The sequence below is a fragment of the Astyanax mexicanus genome, chromosome 19 (genome assembly GCF_023375975.1).
Source record: "Astyanax mexicanus isolate ESR-SI-001 chromosome 19, AstMex3_surface, whole genome shotgun sequence".
Classification (NCBI taxonomy): domain Eukaryota; kingdom Metazoa; phylum Chordata; class Actinopteri; order Characiformes; family Acestrorhamphidae; genus Astyanax; species Astyanax mexicanus.
Window position 1 is genome coordinate 40,521,246 of NC_064426.1, and position 21,669 is coordinate 40,542,914.

Below are 21,669 nucleotides of genomic sequence, written 5' to 3' on the forward strand. Positions count from 1 at the left end.
AAATACTCCAGTTCATCTTCAGTCCAACTCAATCTGCTCTCTGCAATTTCAGAATAAAAGAATAAATAAGTGGACAGGCTAGAATGTAAAGAAATAAAATAGAGATAAATAATTATAATAATAAAATATATAAAATACAAAATAAATAAAAGGATCAAATTAATGAAATAAAAAGGTAAAAGGCCAATAGTAAAACAAGGAGAACAATAAATAAAAGGACAAAATAAATAAATAAATAAATAAAAGGCTAAAAGTAAAACAGGTAATAAAATAAATAAAAGGATGAAATGGATAAAATAAAAAAAGTAAAAGAAAAACTCACTTTTATTATACTCAGTTTATCATTTATTAACACATAGTATTCATCCACACACTGAGTCTCCATGCTAGCATTTAGCTATTTAGCTTGCTAACAACCTTCCAGCTCACTGGAAACGAGTCAAAAGTAACCGAAGGCTAAGTGGTTATTTAACTGCTATCAATGTATTTCTACAATTACACTATTCTAAAGTTTATTTTTCTTTCCTCTTAACAAAGACAGAAAAAATTAAATACATCATTTAACTGTGGAAGAAAGGCTGTGTTCTCTTTTTCCTTAAAAAATCCAAACACTAGCTGTGGGCTTTTCTTTAGTTTTCTACCTCTTTTTACTAAACATTTGAGCACTCGTCTAACAAGAAAACTCCAGTTAAAAACATGTAAAAGAACAACAAAGAATTGAAAATAAAAATAAAATAAGAATAGAGCATGAATAAAACATAATGCAAAAGTGCCGTTAAAGAATAAAACTGCAGTGTTTATACCACACTTAGTTTCAATCCTTCAATGTGATTGGCTGCTAGGGTTTATCACACAAGGGTTAATTTGGTAAAATCAAAGAAACTCATCATTTTTAAGTGCTCTCTTAGATATAGATCGATAAAGCGTAGATTATGTGTTCTTTAAAGCGTCCTGTCCAAAGTACAAAGTAGGTTTTGTGATGCAATAACAAATAGTACATAAAACACAGGAACAACTAGTAACTAAACAAACCCTGAGCCTAAAAGTGTCCTTCAGTAACCTCAGTCCCTATAGTTCCTGCACAGTAGCAGCAGAAGCCACTCCTCTAAACCCTGGGGAAGAGTATTTATGATTGTGTGTGAGAGTGAGGGTGAGACAGATCTGAAGCTGAACTCATACCTCCCTCTCTTCACTGGATAATATTAGTGTTTTTATGGTACTGGGTCTCAGGCGATGGGTGTGATGGAGGGTCTTTTTCTGGTACAGTCGAGCAGCACGGTGGTTTTACTCGGAGTGCTGCTGCTTCTCCTCCTTTACCTCCTTTCTTCTGGATCCGAGTCTCCAAAAGAGGGACAGGAGCCTCCAGGGCCGAGACCGCTGCCCATCCTGGGAAATCTGCTGCAGCTCAACCTCAAGACTCTTCATCTGAGCCTGTGTGACGTGAGTGTTGCTGATGAGACCTTTTAGTAATGGTGTTTTTTAGCAATTCCAAGAAGTTGGTAGAAATAGAATTAGAATTTTATTTTTGCACAATAAATAAAAACTCACAGAAAGCAAAAAGCGTAACACACAGTGCAGGTATTGACTTTTATAAAGCCTCTACTTTAGTAATATAAAAAATATTGTAACCAGGGGTGGATCTAGAAAAATATTTCTTGGGAGGCAGGAATTGTTGAAGGGTGGCAACTTATGGCAGACGTATTAAATACTGCAAATAAATGTGTATATATATATATATATATATACAGTCATTTGAAAAAGTTTGGGCACCCCTATTAATCTTAATCATTTTTAGTTCTAAATATTTAAGTGTTTCAGCCGTTTCAGTTTGATATATCTAATAACTGATGGACACAGTAATATTTCAGGATTGAAATGAGGTTTATTGTACTAACAGAAAATGTGCAATATGCATTAAACCAAAATTTGACCGGTGCAAAAGTATGGGCACCCTTATCATTTTATTGATTTGAATACTCCTAACTACTTTTTACTGACTTACTGAAGCACAAAATTGGTTTGGTTGACTAATTGAGCTTTGAACTTCATAGCCAGGTGTATCCAGTCATGAGAAAAGGTATTTAAGGTGGCCAATTGGAAGTTGTTCTCCTATTTAAATCTTCTCTGAAGAGTGGCATCATGGGCTCATCAAAACAACTCTCAAATGATCTAAAAACAAAGATTGTTCAACATAGTTGTTCAGGGGAAGGATACAAAACGTTGTCTCAGAGATTTAACCTGTCAGTTTCCACTGTGAGGAACATAGTAAGGAAATGGAAGAGCACAGGGACAGTTCTTGTTAACCAAATTTTGGTTTAATGCATATTGCATATTTTCTGTTAGTACAATAAACCTCATTTCAATCCTAAATATTACTGTGTCCATCAGTTATTAGATATATCAAACTGAAATGGCTGTTATATATATATATATATATAATTTATTATATAATTGACTGCAGTCTGGCATCAGATATTCGCTCTCATAAATGTTAAATTGGATATAATAACTTTTCTTTTAATTCTGGGGTGGTAGCAGGTAGCAGGGCTGGCAAGGCTTTATTTTAGGGTGGCAATATAACACAAAAGCAAAAAACAAGGAATGCGTGTACATGCAAGAAAAACTGTTACAATACATTTATTAAATGATCTGTTAGACATCTGTTATAATGTTTCACAGATGGACGTTTTTGTTGCCAAAAGATTAAAATCATCCCTTTATATGTTAATAAAAATTGACTCTACAAGAGTCAAAGTTATGAAAATGAAGAGTGATGAGTTTAATATTGATGAATCTCTGCATTTCTAATTAGGTAATTTATTAATCAAAAACTGGACAATCTATATTTGAGTGCAATCTCTCACCAAGTTGTACCCTACCCAAAAATAGGCAGCAGAAAAAAAAAAAACATTTTTTATGCTTTCTTGGGTGAAGATTCAGACTCTAATCAGACCACACCCGTATCCATTTACATTTACATTAGTGCCTGGGGCGTGCAGTACCTGCATGTCGAGTTTAGCAGGAATGTAGGTATCAGTGTCAATATCTATATACAGCTCTGGAAAAAATAAGAGATCACTTAAAAATGATGAGTTTCTTTCATTTTACCAAATTGAAAACCTCAAAATCAGGAAAACTGCGATTAAAACAGGGTTTTTCCACCACATATTGATTTCCAGAGGTGGAAAAAGTACTGAAAAATTGTAATTAAGTAAAAGTACCTTTACTTTGCTAAAATTCTACTCAAGTAAAAGTAAAAGTACCCATCTAAAAATCTACTCGAGTAAAAGTAAAAAAGAACTCAATTTAAAATGTACTTTAAGTAAAAGTTACATAGTTACTTTTAATTATTTGATTTAAAATTGATTTGATTTTTTTTTAATGAACTATTATTCCACATGATAATTTAGATCTTTCAGGCAGTATTTGTTCAGATCACCCCATAAAACATTTTCAAGAACAAGTGGTATAGGTTTCTATTATCCATTTATTTTTCTTTACTGTTAAACATTTATGGTAATATAGGCGACTATAAACTGTATTTTATAGTTTTACAGGTCATTATTATTTTTTAACTTGCCATTGTTATGCTTTAACTGCTATTTACATTTTTTTCAACATTTAAGCAGATTAATGTTTAATGATTAAAAATACTCACCACCACATGCTTTCCCAGGTTTGATGTGGAAGTTTTGAAAGCTGGCAGCTCCGTCTGGCGGGGCACATTTTGTATTGCATGAGGACGTTATTGCCTCTTTATTCCACGTGCGAGCATCCGTGCCATTTTTTTTTTTTTTACTCAGTAATTAGGAGTTTTCCAATGTAGCAAAGTAAATTACTTTAAGTAAATTACTCAAAATGTACTTGAGTAAAAGTAAAATTAATTTTAAAAACGACTTTAAATATGACAAATTACTAAAATTTACTCAATTACAGTAACTTGAATAAATGTAATTCATTACTTTCCACCTCTGTTGATTTCTGAACTCTTAAAACTTTATGTATATGAACTTGTTGTTTTCTTTGCATTATTTGAGGTCTGAAAGCTTTTCTGCATCTTTCTTTTTGTTATTTTAAACATTTCTCATTTTCTGCAAATAAATGCAGAAATATAGACCTATAAATAGCAAAATCAGAGCTGTAGATATGTATTTTAATTAATAATCCTCATTATTATTTTTTTCATATTTCATTTTTCTAAGCTGTCAAAGAAATATGGCCCAGTCTTCAAGATACATTTTGGACCCAAAAAAATCGTAGTTCTGGCCGGATACAAGATGGTAAAGCAGGCGCTGGTGAACTGCGCTGAAGAGTTCGGAGAGAGGGACATCTTACCTGTATTCCACGATATGTCAAATAAGCTGGGTAAGAATTAAACACACTTTACAATGGATATCAGTGGCATAAAACTAACTGAGACCTGTTGTCTATTACACTGAAAAAAATAGTGTGCTTGATCTACTTTAAAAAATCATGTCAACTTTTTGCATCAGATAATTAGGTAGATCAAGCAAGAGAAGTCATTGTATTTACTACTTAATTTTCTCCAGTAGTGCTAACATACTTTTTCAGGTAGTGTCAACTTAAAAGAGTCCATTGACACTACATGGGAAATTTAAGTATCGTCAACTTAATTTTCTCTTGTACACTGCTGACTTAAAAAGCTGAGTTAACTCAACTTAAGTGTTTAATTTGTCCTTTTTAAACATGATCTGTTTAGTTAAATAAACTAACAATTAATCTTTATTTTAACACAAACTTTCAAGTTAGTAAAACTTTATTATATTCACATAACTTATCATTTTAAATTAACCATGGGTATTCTCAACATATTTAGTATATTATATATTATATTATATTATATTATATTATAGTATAATACTGGAGCAATACAGGAGTAAACTCAGTAAAGAGTGAACTCTGTAGCTCAGAGTCAGCATACTGTGATCACTAGAAACACAGAATAAAGTTAATGTGCTCTTACAGCTCTACAACATTACATTACATTACATTACATTACATTTGGCAGACGCTTTTATCCAAAGCGACTTACAATAGTCAAGTACAATGTAAAATAAGTTTAAAGGTAAAACATCTTTGGATAGGGATAAAAGGAGGTCAAAGGGGAATATAGGATAGAGGAGTGAAGGAGGGGAAGAAGGAAATGAGGATAGAAGTAGTTAGTGTGTTAGAGGTGTTAGGAGAGTAAGTGCTCTTTGAAGAGCTCTGTCTTCAGGAGTTTATTAAAGATAGTGAGAGATTCTCCTGATCTGGTAGTAGAAGGTAGTTAGTTAGAGGTGTTTGGAGAGTAAGTGCTCTTTGAAGAGCTCTGTCTTCAGGAGTTTATTAAAGATAGTGAGAGACTCTCCTGATCTGGTAGTGGAAGGTAGATGGTCCACCATTGGGGAACTCTGTATGAGAACAGTCTGGATTGCTTTGTGTGAATGTTTGGCAACACTGAGACCTGCCAATCAACATGTATATTATAATTACTGCACGCCCAGGATCAGGTAGCTTTGGGCAACAGACAACACAAAGATGGTAGGTAAGGGAGAGGCCACACCCAATATGCAAATATATGGTACCAGGAGCCTATAGAAAAGCTGCATTTAGTTTTATTAACTTGAAAGTGTGTGTTAAAATAAAGATGAATTGTTAGTTTATTTGACTAAACAGATCATTTTTTTTAAAAAAGAACAAATTAAACACTTAAGTTGAGTTAACTCAGCTTTTTAAGTCAGCAGTGTACAAGAGGAAATTAAGTTGACAATATTTAAATTTCCCATGTAGTGTCAATGGACTCTTTTAAGTTGATACTACCTGAAAAGTATGTTAGCACTACTGGAGAAAATGAAGTAGTAAATACAATGAGTACCAATTATCTGATGCAAAAAGTTGACATGATGTTTTTAAGTAGATCAAGCACACTATTTTTTTCAGTGTATAAATAAAGTGTATTACTAATATTACTAATATTAATATAACTATGATATCTACAGGAATCCTGTGGGCGAATGGAGAGAACTGGAAGGTGATGAGGCGTTTCACCCTCACTGCTCTGAGAGATCTGGGGATGGGTAAAAGAGGGGTGGAGGAGAAAATTATAGAAGAGATTCAGCACCTGAAAGCAGTGTTTAAAAGTTTTGATGGTGAGTAAAATAACAGAGGAACAGATAGAGGATAGGATAGATTTTCTTTGTAGCCATTAATCAGATACTGGTGATGAAGTGATCAAGCTGGTGTCTCAATCATTATATTAAAACATAGTTTTTATTCAATATTTCTGTTATAATGTTTGTTTGATAGGATATTTAGACATTTTTATATTCCAACTCAAATATGAATGAACATTCTTGGTCATACTGCTCTGTAAAAGTTTGTAATTGATCGATATATCAGATATCTGTGCTGGTCAGACGTTCAAGGGAATAGAGATAAGAACTCGTCTCTATAGTTAATGTACAACCAGGTCAGCTTTGGATTGATTCACAGAAATAACTGTATAACCAGTCCAATCAAATGATAAACAAACTATTTACATTTTTTTTTTCCTGAGTGCATTTAACTTTCACACAGTTCTCTTTACTCTTATTTTTAGTTCTGTATCTCAGTTTGGTCAACAAGACATTTTGAGTTAAGCCAATTAAAAAATATATAATACATATATTAAGTAAAATGTTTGTCAAAATCCTGATCAAATATCCTTAGCATAGGTCCTGTCAAAAATCACTCAGGACATTTTTGGGCTGAATAACACGCAGTCTGGTCAAGCTAAATGTACCAACACCCCGGTTGCTGAGTATAATATGGAATCATCCCTAACAGCCTGTACCAACACCCCCCCTGAGTATAATACGGCATTTGGGCTGAGCAGTATGTACCAACACCCCAGTTGCTGAGTATAATACAGCTGTGTGTATCAACACCCCGGAATATAATATGTGAATCGGACTAATCACCATGCGCTAACACCTTGTTTGCTGATTATAATATGGAAATCGATATGCAACACCCCGGTTGCGGACTATATTATGGGAGTTGTCCCAAGCTGCAGGTACCAACACCCCAGTTGCTGAGTATAATATGGGAATTGGGTTGATTGGCATGTGTCAACACCTCGGTTGCTGACTATAATATGGGAATTGGGCTGAGCAGCATGCACTAACTCCCTGGTTGCTGAGTATAATATGGGAGTTGGCCCAAGCCACATTTACCAACACTCTGGTTGCAGAGTATAATATGGGAATCTGGCTGAGCTGCTTGTACCAACACCCCAGTTTCTGAGTATAATATGTGAATTGGAACGAGCCACATGTGTCAACACCCTGGTTGCTAAGTATAGTATGGAGTCATCCCTAGCTGCGTGCTTCAACACTCCGGTTGCTGAGTATAGTATAAGAATTGTCCCAAGCCGCATGTACCAACACTCTGGTTGCTGAGTATAATATGGGAATTGGGCTGAGCCACATGTTCCAACACCCCAGTTGTTGATGATAATATGGCATTTAGGTTGATTGGTATGTAACAACACTCTGGTTGCTAAGTATAATATGGGAATTGGACTGAGCAGCATGCACTAAATGATGTTATGTAATAACAAAAGTTTGGGAGAAGGACCACGCCCGAACTCTACGTTCTAACTCCACCCCGTATCAATCAACCGTCCTATAAATACCTCCCCTAACTAACTACCTCTCGTGACGAAAACTTCGCATCAGTCGAATCTGCCGTACCCGCCTGCTAGCATTAGCTTGTTCTCCGTCATGGACCTTTAACTCACCGCCTCCGACGAGGACCTCTTCCCTCCTGGCCAGCCTGTCTCCACTCCTGCTCCACCTCGCCGGGCTCGTCGTCTGAATTCCGTAATCTCCATTCCGGCTACTCCTGGTTCTACTCCGGCTACTGCTTATTCTTCCTCCCGGGTCGGTCGTCCTCACCAGTGCACCCCCGGATCTCGGCACTCCCGCCGCTCTTCTCCCCCTTCCCCTACTCCACCTCGCCGGGCTCGTCGTCTGAATTCCGTAATCTCCATTCCGGCTACTCCTGGGTCTACTCCGGCTACTGCTTATTCTTCCTCCCGGGTCGGTCGTCCTCACCAGTGCACCCCCGGATCTCGGCACTCCCGCCGCTCTTCTCCCCCTTCCCCTACTCCACCTCGCCGGGCTCGTCGTCTGAATTCCGTAATCTCCATTCCGGCTACTCCTGGTTCTACTCCGGCTACTGCTTATTCTTCCTCCCGGGTCGGTCGTCCTCACCAGTGCACCCCCGGATCTCGGCACTCCCGCCGCTCTTCTCCCCCTTCCCCTACTCCTCCTGCGCGGGCTCGCCGCTCCGGACGCCTGTCTTCCTCGGCCGGCCTCGCCGGCCCTGGGCCCCTCTCTCCTAGTAAGTCCCAGCCTCCTCGCGTGTCCGATTGGACTGTTGTTAAGCTGCAGCGGGTTTTTGAAGGGCCGCGGCGTCCCTTTCCCCCGTTCTGCTCCAAAAGCGGAACTTTTCACTGAACCTCTGAACAGCGCACATGAGCCGCACCGGCGTCGCGGCCTGATGACGTCTCCCGCTCAACTCGCCGCCGCTGCAGCTTTCGCGCCCCTGGCGCGGCACCAACTTCGCCTCAGCGCCTCGTCTCTCGTCTCTCTTCCCCTCAGTCGTCCAACTCCCTCTCCCTCTGTCGTCCAACTCCCCCTCCCTCTGTCGTCCAACTCCCCCTCCCTCTGTCGTCCAACTCCCCCGCCCTCTGTCGTCCAACTCCCCCTCCCTCTGTCGTCCAACTCCCCCTCCCTCTGTCGTCCAACTCCCCCTCCCTCAGTCGTCCAACTCCCCCTCCCTCAGTCGTCCAACTCCCCCTCCCTCAGTCGTCCAACTCCCCCTCGCCGCTGCTGCAGCTCTCGCACCCCTGGCGCGGCACCAACTTCGCCTCAGCGCCTCGTTTCTCTCGTCTCTCTCGTTTCCCTCTTCCCCTCAGTCGTTCGAACCCCCTCTCTGTCATCCTCCTTCTTCATTTCTGCGTTCCTCCTGCTGTTCTCCAACAGTGTTGCCAACTTGCCAACGTAGTTTGTTTGTTATTGAGAGTTTAAATGAACACACATGCTCTTCAGTTTCTCCTCAGCGAGCAGCAGGTGCTGCCGCGAGCCCCGCCCACGACACTCACAGCGCAGTCTCAGTCAGACCACACACTCACACCGCTCTTCAAACACGCTGCAACAAACTGCGCATACCTAAAGCCGCTGCTGACTGTCAATAAATAAATAAATAAATAAATAAATAAATAAATAAATAAATAAATAATAATGTAATTTACGTTAAAATGGAGTTATTTTCGGAAGTCTCTGCCTATTTATAAAAGCAACATACGTAGTCCATTTGTTAGAGTTCATTTGTAACATTTCTAACATTCAAGGGGTTTTAATCACAAATTGCAGCCAATGGCTACTTTCCTTACTGAGCAGTTGGCAACACTATTCTCCAACCCGTCCCTTCCAGCCAGCCTTTCTCCTTCCTTTACTCCGTCAATTCTCTCCCCGCCTCCTCTCTCGCCGTTTCTCACCGGGCTGCAGCACCCGCTCAGCTCCTTGCTGGAGCTTCATGACCTTCATTCTCCATCTACAGCGCCGCCCCCTCTCAGCTCGCGCTGCGGTTCATCTCCACCACTGGAACCCTGCTACATTCCAAGACGCCCGGATCTGGAACTTCATTGACGTGTGTTTGCGGGACGAAGCTCCCCATCCCGCGATGGGCCTGGCTGTCTAAGGCTGACGTGGTTTCGGCTTTCAAAATCCTCCCTCTCCATCCTGACTCCTGGCGCCTTTTCAGAGTCCGTTTTTCAGTTCACCTTGCTTTCGGGTGCAAAGTAACCCCAAACTTCGACTCCTTTGCTAAGGCGCTCTGCTGGATTTGCTTTTCTTCTACGCCAACGCAGCTTCCAGCTCTTTCGATATTAAGCTATTCACAGATGCCGCTCCTTCCTCTGGTCGCTTCTGCTTGGCCGGAGAACTTCATCTGCGCAGCCGCGCGATTCTTCTGCGCTCTCTGGACTTATATGCGGTCCTCGTCGCTGCCCTCCTTTGGGGACATGAATGGTCAGAAATCAATTTTACTCCATTCAGACAATCTCGCAGCGGTCCACATCATCAACAAAAGTCGATCAAAATCGCTAGACATAATGCCTTTTATCCGTCGCCTCACTTGGCACTCCATTAAGCATCAGTTTATAATTAAAGCTGTCCACATCCCAGGTTTATCCAACTCTATTGCTGACTCTCTCTCTCGCTTTCAATTCCAGAAATTGAGATCCTTGGCTCCGCATGCAGACTGCAACCCAACGCCGGTACCTCCATTTTCACTAACTACACTTCACCTAACCCCCGTCTGAACGAACTAATCCTCCAAGCACAACAAACCATCCTTTCAGCCGTTTCCCCACAGACACTCTCTACTTACTGGTCAAGCTGGAAAGCATACAAAAATTTCCACTCCACACATAATATATCTTTCCCTTCTCATCATCCATCCGTAATAGCAGCTTATATTACTTTCATTCACACTCAACATTCAGCCCGTTCCTCATCACTCAGAGTCCATCTGGCAGCTATCAATTTTCACTAAACTAATTACTGGCATACCACACCCTTCCTCTAATCACCCTCAAATTTCCCTTCTCCTGAAAGGAATCCAAAAATCAGAAACTCCATCCTCACACGAACGAGCTCCCATCTCACCAGAAATCCTCCATCGTTGCATTCAAACCCTCCGATCAGGCTTTTACCCTCTCACAACATCCTCCACGCTCCAATCGCTATTTCTCCTGGCATACGTCGGATTCCTCAGATGCTCAGAATTCACTTCACTTAAAATCTCCCACAACTCCTTTTCATACCCCCTCATATCAGATCTCAGCATCCTGGACTCGGATACTCTCACCTTTAAAATCAAGCGAAGCAAAACTGACCAACTTGGCAAAACCACGATCCTCCATCTGTTTAAACTTGTCTCACCCCTCAGCCCGTGCGAACCACTCGTCCACCACCTAAATCTCCGGCTCTCTCAACAAGCATCGCCTTCGGATCCTCTGTTCACTACGGAATCTGGTAGTATAATCACAAGGCACTGGTTCCACACACATTTCCGCCGCATCCTTTCAGTCAACGGTTACTCACCAGACCAATTCTCCGCCCACTCATTCCGCATCGGTGCAGCATCCAACGCCTCCAGACAAGGAATCCCCGAGCACGTCATCAAGCTTCTCGGACGGTGGTCTTCTCAGGCGTACCACTTATACATCCGTTCCAAACCAGACGATTTGAGACAGGCTCATCTTAAACTAGCTTCATTATAAGCTCCATATTTTGGGGATATAACTGCATGCTTCTTCAGCACGCAGTTCAGAACTCCAGCCCAAATTTCCCCGAGTTCCCTCCCCTTTTTCTTCCTCCTTTTCTACTTCTATAAGGCGTGGTCCGCACTTAGCAAAATGATGTTATGTAATAACAAAAGTTTGGGAGAAGGACCACGCCCGAACTCTACGTTCTAACTCCACCCCGTATCAATCAACCGTCCTATAAATACCTCCCCTAACTAACTACCTCTCGTGACGAAAACTTCGCAACCCACCTCCTCCCCAACAACCCCCTTTTTTCTACTCTTCCACTTCTCATTAAATAAAAAGGGGGGGATATAACTGCACGCTTCTTCAGCACGCAGTTCAGAACTCCAGCCCAAATTTCCCCGAGTTCCCTCCCCTTTTTCTTCCTCCTTTTCTACTTCTATAAGGCGTGGTCCGCACTTAGCAAACTCCCTGGTTGCTGAGTATAATATGGGAGTTGGCCCAAGCCACATTTACCAACACCCCGGTTGCTGAGTATAATATGGAGTCATCCCTAGCTGCAGGTTTCAACACCCTGGTTGCTGAGTATAATATGGGAATTGGGCTGAGCCGCATATACCAACACCCCGGTTGTTGAGGTTAATATGGCATTTGGGTTGATTATCACGTGTTAACACCCCGGTTGCTAAGTGCAATATGGGAATTGGCCCAAGCCACATTTACCAACACTCTGGTTGCAGAGTATAATATGTGAATTGGGCTTAGCCGCATGTACCAACAGTTTGGTTGTTGAGGCTAATATGGCATTTAGGTTGAGCCACATGTGTCAACACCCTGGTTGCTGACTATAATATGGAACCGTCTCAAGCCGCTTGTGTCAAAAAAGACAAAACATCAGCATCAAGGTATTTTAGGGGAAAGGTGGAAGTTGGTGATTGGTTGAGATGAAGGTGACATAGCATTACAACACATAAGCGTATATATATTCCAATACTGAATATATTTTTAATAATATATTGTATTTAATAGGTAAACCATTCGAAACAACTCAGCCAGTCAACGTCGCTATCTCCAACGTCATCTGTGCCATCATCTACGGCAGCAGATTCGACTATGAGGATCCTTTATTTAAGGCAATGGTCCAGCGGTCCAACGAGAACATGAAGAATGCTGGCTCTGTTCCAATACAGGTACAGTGATCAGATTTAAGGTGGAAATTGTGTGTTTTTGTTACAGTAAAATAAAGCCTAATGTTTTTCTGATTTGGATTTTTATTTTAGCTCTACAACGTGTTTCCCAAACTGTTTAAAAACAGTAAGATGTGGGTGAAGGTTATGAAGGACTACAGGATTAATAGATGTGAAATGAAGCAGCTGGTGATGGGTCTGAAGGACAGTCTGAACGTGGAGGACTGCCGGGGCTTCATCGACTACTTCTACATCTGTAAGGTAGGAGATATTCTTTAGAACTTTAGATTTAGTTTTAGTTTTAGGAATAACTTAGGCGTTATAAGTGTTTTTCCTTATATTTTAACTATTTTTGCTCCATTTTTTTCAGGCATCAGGGGAGAACAGTGTTCACTTGCATGAGGAAAATCTTCTGGCTACTGTCTCCAACCTGTTCATCGCTGGAACCGATACCACAAGTACAACCATCCGCTGGGGGCTACAGTACATGGCAAAATACCCTCAGATCCAGGGTAAGAAGAAAACACTAAGACTGATCCAATGTTGTAATAATTGTTGTTAAAACAAATTATACAGGAAATACTGAGGCAGGTTTATTTCTATTTCTAACAGAAAGTTATAATAAATTATAATTAAAAGAAAAAAAAACACTAATATCCTTTACTATCTTATTTTCTTTTCTTCATCTCTCATAATTGCAAACCATCACAAATAATCACAACTAATTGTCACGATCTTGCTCTGTTCCCCTATGTTTCAGCGTTTCCTAGTGTGTTTCTCCTGTATTTTTCCGTCACGTGTCTGTAATTTGTAGCTCCGCCCTTTCCCCAGGTGTTCATTGTTTTATGTTAGTATAAATAGTACCTGTTAGTCTATGTTTGCGGTCGGTCTTTGCACCTTCCTCTGTCGTTTGTCTTGCCACGTTTCTATAGTTTATTCACGGTTTTCGTCACGCTCGGTTTATCTCTTGTTTATTTCTAGTTCCTCGTTTATCACGTTTATTCCCTTGTTTATTCCTTGTTTTGTACATATTTACGTATTTATCCTTGTATATATTCCCTAGCCCTGTTTATTCATTTTCTGTTTAGTATAGCTCTTTGTGTTTCCCCCTGTTTGTTTATGTTTATACATTTTCTAGTTCTTTCCCTGTTTGTTTGTTTATATATTTATTTGTTTATTAATAAATTCTTCGGTCTTACCTGCTTTTACGTCCGCCTCCCGTCTGCTCCTGCATTACACTAATCACACGTAATTAAAATATTTACAAATTAGTTCAACTAATCCAATATAATCACATGCAACCACAAATAATCAAGAATAATCATGAATAATCCCAACTAATAAATCACAAATAATCACATAGTACGACATATCACAAATAAAATATAACCACAAACTAATTACAAGTAATTACAACAAATCAGATAATCACAACTAATCACAAATTATCACAACAATCACAACTAATCACAAACAATTACAACTAATTACAAATAATCAGAACAAACCACAAATAATAATGAATAATCACAACTAATAAATAACAACTACCTGCAACCAGTCACAACCAAACATAATTAATCACAAAAAATACAACTAAGCACAAATAATTACAATTAATCATAACTAATCACAACTAATCCCAAATAAAAACTAATCACTAACAATTACAACTAATTACACATAATCAGAACAAACCACAAATAATAATGAATAATCACAACTAATCACAAGTAATTCAAATATTTACAACTAATTACAATGTAGTACAACATATATAATCACAAATTAGTTCAACTAATCCAATATAATCACAAGCAACCACAAATAATCAAGAATAATCATGAATAATCCCAACTAAGAAATCACAAATAATCACACGACATATCACAAATAAAATATTACCACAAACTAATTACAAGTAATTACAACAAATCAGATAATTACAACTAATCCCAAATTATCACAACAATCACAACTAATCACAAATAAAAACTAATCACAAACAATTACAACTAATTACAAATAATCAGAACAAACCACAAATAATAATGAATAATCACAACTAATCACAAGTAATTCAAATATTTACAACTAATTACAATGTAGTACAACATATATAATCACAAATTAGTTCAACTAATCCAATATAATCACAAGCAACCACAAATAATCAAGAATAATCATGAATAATCCCAACTAATAAATCACAAATAATCACATAGTACGACATATCACAAATAAAATATAACCACAAACTAATTACAAGTAATTACAACAAATCAGATAATCACAACTAATCCCAAATTATCACAACAATCACAACTAATCACAAATAAAAACTAATCACAAACAATTACAACTAATTACAAATAATCAGAACAAACCACAAATAATAATGAATAATCACAACTAATAAATAACAACTGCCTGCAACCAGTCACAACCAAACACAATTAATCACAAAAAAATACAACTCATCACAAATAATCCCTACCAACAAGTAATTACTTGCAATAAAAATATATATATTTAATATATATTGTTTATCTGCAGAGCGGGTCCAGCAGGAGATCGATCGAGTGATTGGAGATCGTCAACCCAAAGTCCAGGACAGGAAGAACTTACCGTACACAGACGCAGTGATTCACGAAACCCAGAGACTCGCCAACATCGTACCCATGAGTCTCCCTCACGTCACCAGCTGCGACGTCACCTTCAACGGATATTTCATCAAAAAAGTAGGATGCTGGCAAATATCTAGATTTTATTGGTTTTATTACATTTAAATGCATCCTATACCTGTGATTTCTCATCTTCAGGGAACCTCAGTGATGCCCCTGCTGTCCTCAGTCTTGTGGGACGAGAGCGAATGGGAGACGCCCAAAAGCTTCAACCCGGCTCACTTCCTCGACGCAGACGGTCGATTTGTTACTAGAGACGCCTTTATGCCCTTTTCTGCAGGTGATTCTAGATTTACAGACAATATAACACATCAGGATTTTATACTGTTACATTTACCTCAGAAATCTAAACATACCCCAAACCCAACCTCAATCTTAATTCCAAAAACACTACCCCCAATCTCAATCCCAATTCCAAAACTCTATCTCAATTCCAAAACCCAAACCCAACCTCAATCTCAATTCCAAAACTCAATCTCAATTCCAAAATCCAAACCCACTCTCAATTCAAAAACCCAAACTCAGTCCCAAAACCAAACCCACTCTCAATCCCAAAACCCAATTTCAATCCCAAAAGCCAAACCCACTCTCAACCTCAAAACCCACTCTCAATCCCAAAACCCAATTTCAATCCCAAAACCCAAACCCACTCTCAACCTCAAAACCCAATCTCTATCCCAAAACCCAATCTCAATCCCAAAAACCAATTTTAATCCCAAAACCCAAACTCAATCCCAAAACCCAACCCACTCTCAACCTCAAAACCCAATCTCAATCCCAAAACCCAAGTTCAAACCTAAAACCCAAACTCAATCCCAAAACCCAAACCCCACTCTCAATCTCAAAACCCAATTCCAATCCCAAAACCCAAACTTAATTCCAAAACCCAAACTCACTTTCAATCGCAAAACCCAAACCCAATCTCAATTTTAAAACCCAAACTCAGTCCCAAAACAAACCCAAACTCAAGCCTAATACAACCTCAATCCCAAAGCTAAAACTCAATCACAAAACCTAAACTCAAACCAAAACCCAAACTCAAATCCCAAAACCCAAACTCAAATCCCAAAACCCAAACTCAAATCCCAAACCCAAACTCAAATCCCAAAACTTGAACCCAAACCAAACTCAATCACAAAACCAAAACTCAATCCCAAAACCTAAACTCAAATGCAAATCCAAACTCAAACCAAAACCTGATTCCAAAACCTTAACCCAATCTCTATCCCAAATTTAAGCCTAAACTCAACCCCAAACCTAAACCTAATCTTAATCCCAAAACCTAAACTCAAACCCAATCCTAATACCCAAACTCAATCCCAAAACCTAAATTTAAAACAAAGCACAAACTCAAACCAAACTCTTGGTTTGGGTCTGAGTTTAGGTTTGATTTTAGGGTTTAGGTTTGAGTTAGGCTTTGAGTTTGGAAAGAACATGAACAGTACTTATATATCTTATATAATCATATATGTAATACTGTATGTATGGAACGCAGAAATAGTTTGATATAATCTTTTCTATATAGAATATAGACGATATTATATGTGTGTTTAATCTGCAGGGCGCAGGGTGTGTCTGGGGGAGAGTCTGGCAAGGATGGAGCTCTTCCTCTTCTTCACCTCCCTCCTCCAACACTTCCGCTTCACTCCTCCACCAGGCCTGACGGAGGATCAGCTGGACCTCACTCCAGTGGTCGGCTTCACGCTGAACCCGGCCAATCAGGGGCTCTGTGCCGTGCCCAGGATCTGACTGCTGAATCTGAGGCTGAGACTGCAGGCGAATCTGGATTGTTTGTGTTGAGATGCTGTTCACACTGTTATTTGTGATCGAGTGATTGGATTTACCTGTCTGGACATCACAACCTATCTGCAGATGTTGCTGTAGGTTTTAGACCCCTGCATTTTCCTCACTCTGGGTTTGAGCAGGTCGTTGTTTGTTGTGTTGTGAAACAAAAGACACGTTAAAACCTGATTAGAGAGTTCAGAGCGTCCAGACTGAGACACATTTCTACAAATCTGATTATGATCACATTTTAAACCACCTGCAAATATTCCAAATTCGTTATAGTTTAATGTGGTTTAATGTGGAGCAACAATTATTGTTTAAAATAGCTGTTTTTTTTTGGTTTGCTTTCCCCTGGGTTTGGTTTGTTTTCAAAGAGTTTGGTTTATCCTGCATTTGTGAGGTTTGGTTGGGTTTGAGATTTAGTTTGGGACTGAGTTTAGTTTGGGTTTGAATTTTGGGTCTTGGTTTAAACTGATTTTGGGTTTGCGGTTTGAGTTTTGGATTTGTGTTTGTGGTCTGGGTCTGAGCTTTAGGTCTGGGTTTGAGTTGAGTTTGGTTCTGAGTTTTAGGTCCGGGTTTGAGTTGAGTTTGGGGTTGAGTTTTGGGTCTGGGTTAAAAGTTTTGGGTTTGTGTTTTGGGTCTGGTTTTGAGTTTTGGATTTGTGTTTTGGTCTGGGTTTGAGTTGAGTTTGGGGTTGAGTTTTGGGTCTGGGTTAAAGTTTGGAATTTGTGTTTTGGGTCTGGTTTTGAGTTTTGAGTCTGGGTTTGAGTTTTGGGTTTGTGCGTTGGTCTGGGTTTACATTTTGTTTGGGTTTGAGTTTTGTTTGGGTTTGTGTTTTTCTGCTTTGGTCTGGGTTTGACTTTAGTTCAGGTTTGCGTTTTGGGTTTGAGTTTGCGTCTGGGTTTGGGTTTGAGTTTAGTTTGGATTAGAGGTTTGGGTTTGAATTTTGGGTCTGGGTTTGAGTTTTGGTTGGGGGTTTGTTTAGGTTTGGGATTTCAAATGTATCAAAAATGTATCGCAACAATTTGAATTGCAAAATTTTATACATTTTTTAAAAACAGTACCCGTTTTTGATGATCAGTTTATGTGTAAAGATTGGTGTCAGAAGTGGTTTATTTAGTGTCCACTAGATATAAGTGTTGTTGTTCTTTGGTGCTCTCTTTTACTTAGATTTTTATAAATATATATTTTGAGGGGTTTTCTAAAATTTGATTTTAACAATCAAAATGTATCGCCTTGCTTATGTTTTTTTTTTTTTTTTTATTAAATTGTAACTCCTGTATTGTGATATGTACTGTATCGCCAAGGAGGCAACATAAAGTAGATAACTTAAAGAAACATTGATTAGAAAGGGGTGTTTCCAAACATTTTGAAATATGGGGGCAGTTTCCCAGACAGGAATTAAGCCTAGTCTTGGACTACACAGCATTTTGACTGGAGATTTTTTTCATTAAAAATAAAATATAGTCTAAGAATAGGCTTAAGTTTTCATGTTGCCAGGAAAAAAAGGGAGAAAAACAGAAAAAAATAATAATTAAATAAGTAATTAAATAATCAAGGTAGTAGGTAAATACATAAATAAATTAAACTCAAATTATTACACATTTTAAAAGGTTAAAAAACAGTTATCACAGAGGCACAGAGTCAGCCACAGGCGTAATCTCTCAGACACAGCAAACCCTTTTTTAATATGTTAATGTGGGGCAGAGTAAAAAACTAAACATGACAGTAAATACTAAAGAAAAGCTAACTAACAAAATACAGACGTTACATTTTAACGCTCAGGGCTGATGAACAGGAACATATAACACACACTCGGTGCTAAACAACCTGCAAACGTCTCCATAAATACCTTTAATTGATTGATGTGTGCAGAAAACCACACGTATATAAATATTCTAACTAATAATAAGACAAATAAAATACAAATAAATAAAAAAATTCTAAATAAAACGTCAAATGGCAGTGTTTCTTCTTGGGTTGGATTTATTACATCATTTAATTACATCATTTTATTATCTAATGTATTAATTATAGAGGAATTCAGTGAACCTTTGCTGTGTATGAGCGTAAGGAACAGTACAAGACCAACAGGCACATTCGTACACTGATACGCCAAACGTCATGGTAACGGAAAAAAAACCATATATATTGAGTCCCATGACTTTTGGCACATTGCATGGAAGCTAAGGAATTATGAACTGAGCTCTGGATGTGGAATTTGAATGATTTCTGACAGATTTGTTCATCTTTTCAATCTGTTCATATGGACAATTCAAGCCAGAAGCTGCCGGTCACCATCATATGTATCGTATATATGTATATATACCAACCTCACTCACAAGATAGCACCTCACAACTTACACAGGTGTGGGTGTTCCCAAGCTAAGCTAACGTCCCCTGAGGTACACGCTGTTTTACATGTTACAGATCCGACATAAATACCCTTTTAATTGTCTTCTGAACACAGTTTTCTTGTTCTCTTTGCGAACCTGTAATGCTAATCATTCAAAAATTAGCATTTTAGCTTTAGCATCATCTTACACTCACTGACAAAAAGTGCTACACAACCTGGATTAGTGCAAAACTTGGCATGCAGTCACGTCTCTCTTATGGCTGATATATAACTGATTATAGATTAGGGGTGGGCGATATGGCTCTAAAATAATATCACGATATTTCAGGGTATTTTTGCGATAGCGATATACTTGGCGATATAGGAAAACAGAAAAATTTAATAATTTCAGGAATACAGTATAATAGTATAACAGAATAATCATAATGTGGCTAAATAAATAATAGAGCATAAAATAATATAATGCAGCAAATAATATTGCAGAATATTTAGTGCATGCATATAAACTGCAAACTAAAACAATTATACAATAAATACACTTAAAAGTAGTCCATTATTTAATGTGAAGCTTTAAGACAAAACAGCCCTATTATCACGATATGGATTTTTAATATCATGATATTTCTGTGTCACGATATATTGTATACGATATAATATTGCCCACCCCTATTATAGATGTGGCCTGATCTACTGTACCTTTTAGTGAGGAAACATTGATTGTAGGGCTGCAAAAACGACTGTTTTAGATGTCGACTAATTTGGTGATTATTTTATCATCAGATTTATGCTACCTCCCAGTGAGCTCTTGAACCAATGCATGCTTTCCAGTAAATTAACAGCTAAACTTTTAGGGCCATAGACTTATTTTGCGGTACCTTTTGATAGTTTGATGTACCCATATTAACCAAAAGATTCTAGGATACTTATATGTAAATTATAGCCCTATCTGAATGGGATCAGGTTCTCAGGGGGTCCTGAGGTAGTTTTCTCTTTTATGGGGGATTCTCTATGATTTTATTCCCGTCCAGAACGACCATGTGCGTGTTTTTCTTAGACGTCCTCTGAGATAAAAAAAATTACAGGCTGAATTATCTACTGTTTTTCTCTGAAATCTGTGCTCCTCTGGTAATTTTAATTATAGTTTAGCTATTAATAGTTCAGCTATTTGTCCACTGCCGCACACCGTAATTACACTTTCACCACCGCATGTTTCCATGGAGATCCATGTAAACACAGCAGCGAGTAGAAATGGAGGAGCTACTGAATGCTATGATGTCATGTGACCAAGAAAAAAGCCTAAAAACTCACTGGTCCTCCTGTTTTTTCAATTCAATTCCGGATGCAGGAGTTTTATCACTGTAGAGTAGAAGTGTGAAATATTTATTTTTCACTTATGTTCCCCTGAGAAACTAATCCTGTCTGGATAGGGATAAATACAGCCGTGTTCTGATTAGACACTGGGTCTTTCCACAAAAAAGGCTTTCAGATGCTGCTTTTGGGTAGTGTACCTCTTGGTGAGAGCTGCAACTAATATATATATATATATATATATATATATATAATATCTTCAACATTTTTGAATATGGTGAACAATATTAATATCGTACCATACCATATCACCCAGCCCTAATTATCACATCAGGTTACTCATTTTTTGCCGTTTTTAGCAAAAGAAAAATGAACACTGTTCTAATTTCCCATTATATATCTATTAGAGACAGATTATATCTGTCCAGTATCATTTATTTTACTTTAATCCTGGATATATGGAGATATTTGGAGTGCATTATTATTAATATTATTAGTATAATGACTTTCTGGATCATTGACTTCTGTTACAAATGTGATAAAATTATTTTATTTTTTAATATCTCAGTTAGGGGTATGTGCCATATCATATTGCTATATCATATGCAATAATTATAATAAGTTTTATTTTAATTTTGGTGCAGTAGTGCATAATTAAAATTACTTTTTTAATATAATATTTTAATGTTTAGTCATATCGCCAAGAATCATTATCGTTATCGCGAAAATACCATGAAATATCGTGATATTATTTTAGGGCCAACTGTAGGACCAACCCTTCAACTTCTTCCAGACACGTGTGCTGCATTTTTGTGTGTAGAGTGAAGAGCTACAGGATCTACAGGCCCAGCTGTAGCAACATCATCTGTGGGTAAATGTCCTGCAGGATCCAAACAGAACCTGTAGAACCTCCTCCAATCTCATATCATCTTATATCCAGAATAGAGGAACCAACAGCGTCTAAACTAGAGCCTCATTTTTATTGTATTTCAACAGTTTAAGCCAATAAACGTATTATTAATCCTTTCA

General features: G+C 38.3%; 1 protein-coding gene across 1 annotated transcript; it reads left to right on the forward strand.

Annotated features, from left to right (window-relative positions):
* The first annotated feature begins 1,129 nt into the window (after positions 1–1,129).
* Positions 1,130–21,669, forward strand: LOC111191063 (cytochrome P450 2K1). Its single transcript, XM_049467643.1, has 10 exons — positions 1,130–1,440; positions 4,203–4,365; positions 6,000–6,149; positions 12,350–12,510; positions 12,601–12,768; positions 12,878–13,019; positions 15,064–15,248; positions 15,330–15,471; positions 16,753–17,594; positions 17,695–21,669. Exons 1-9 carry the CDS (start codon positions 1,234–1,236, stop codon positions 16,938–16,940), a joined length of 1,506 nt encoding a protein of 501 aa, XP_049323600.1. The 5' UTR covers positions 1,130–1,233; the 3' UTR covers positions 16,941–17,594; positions 17,695–21,669.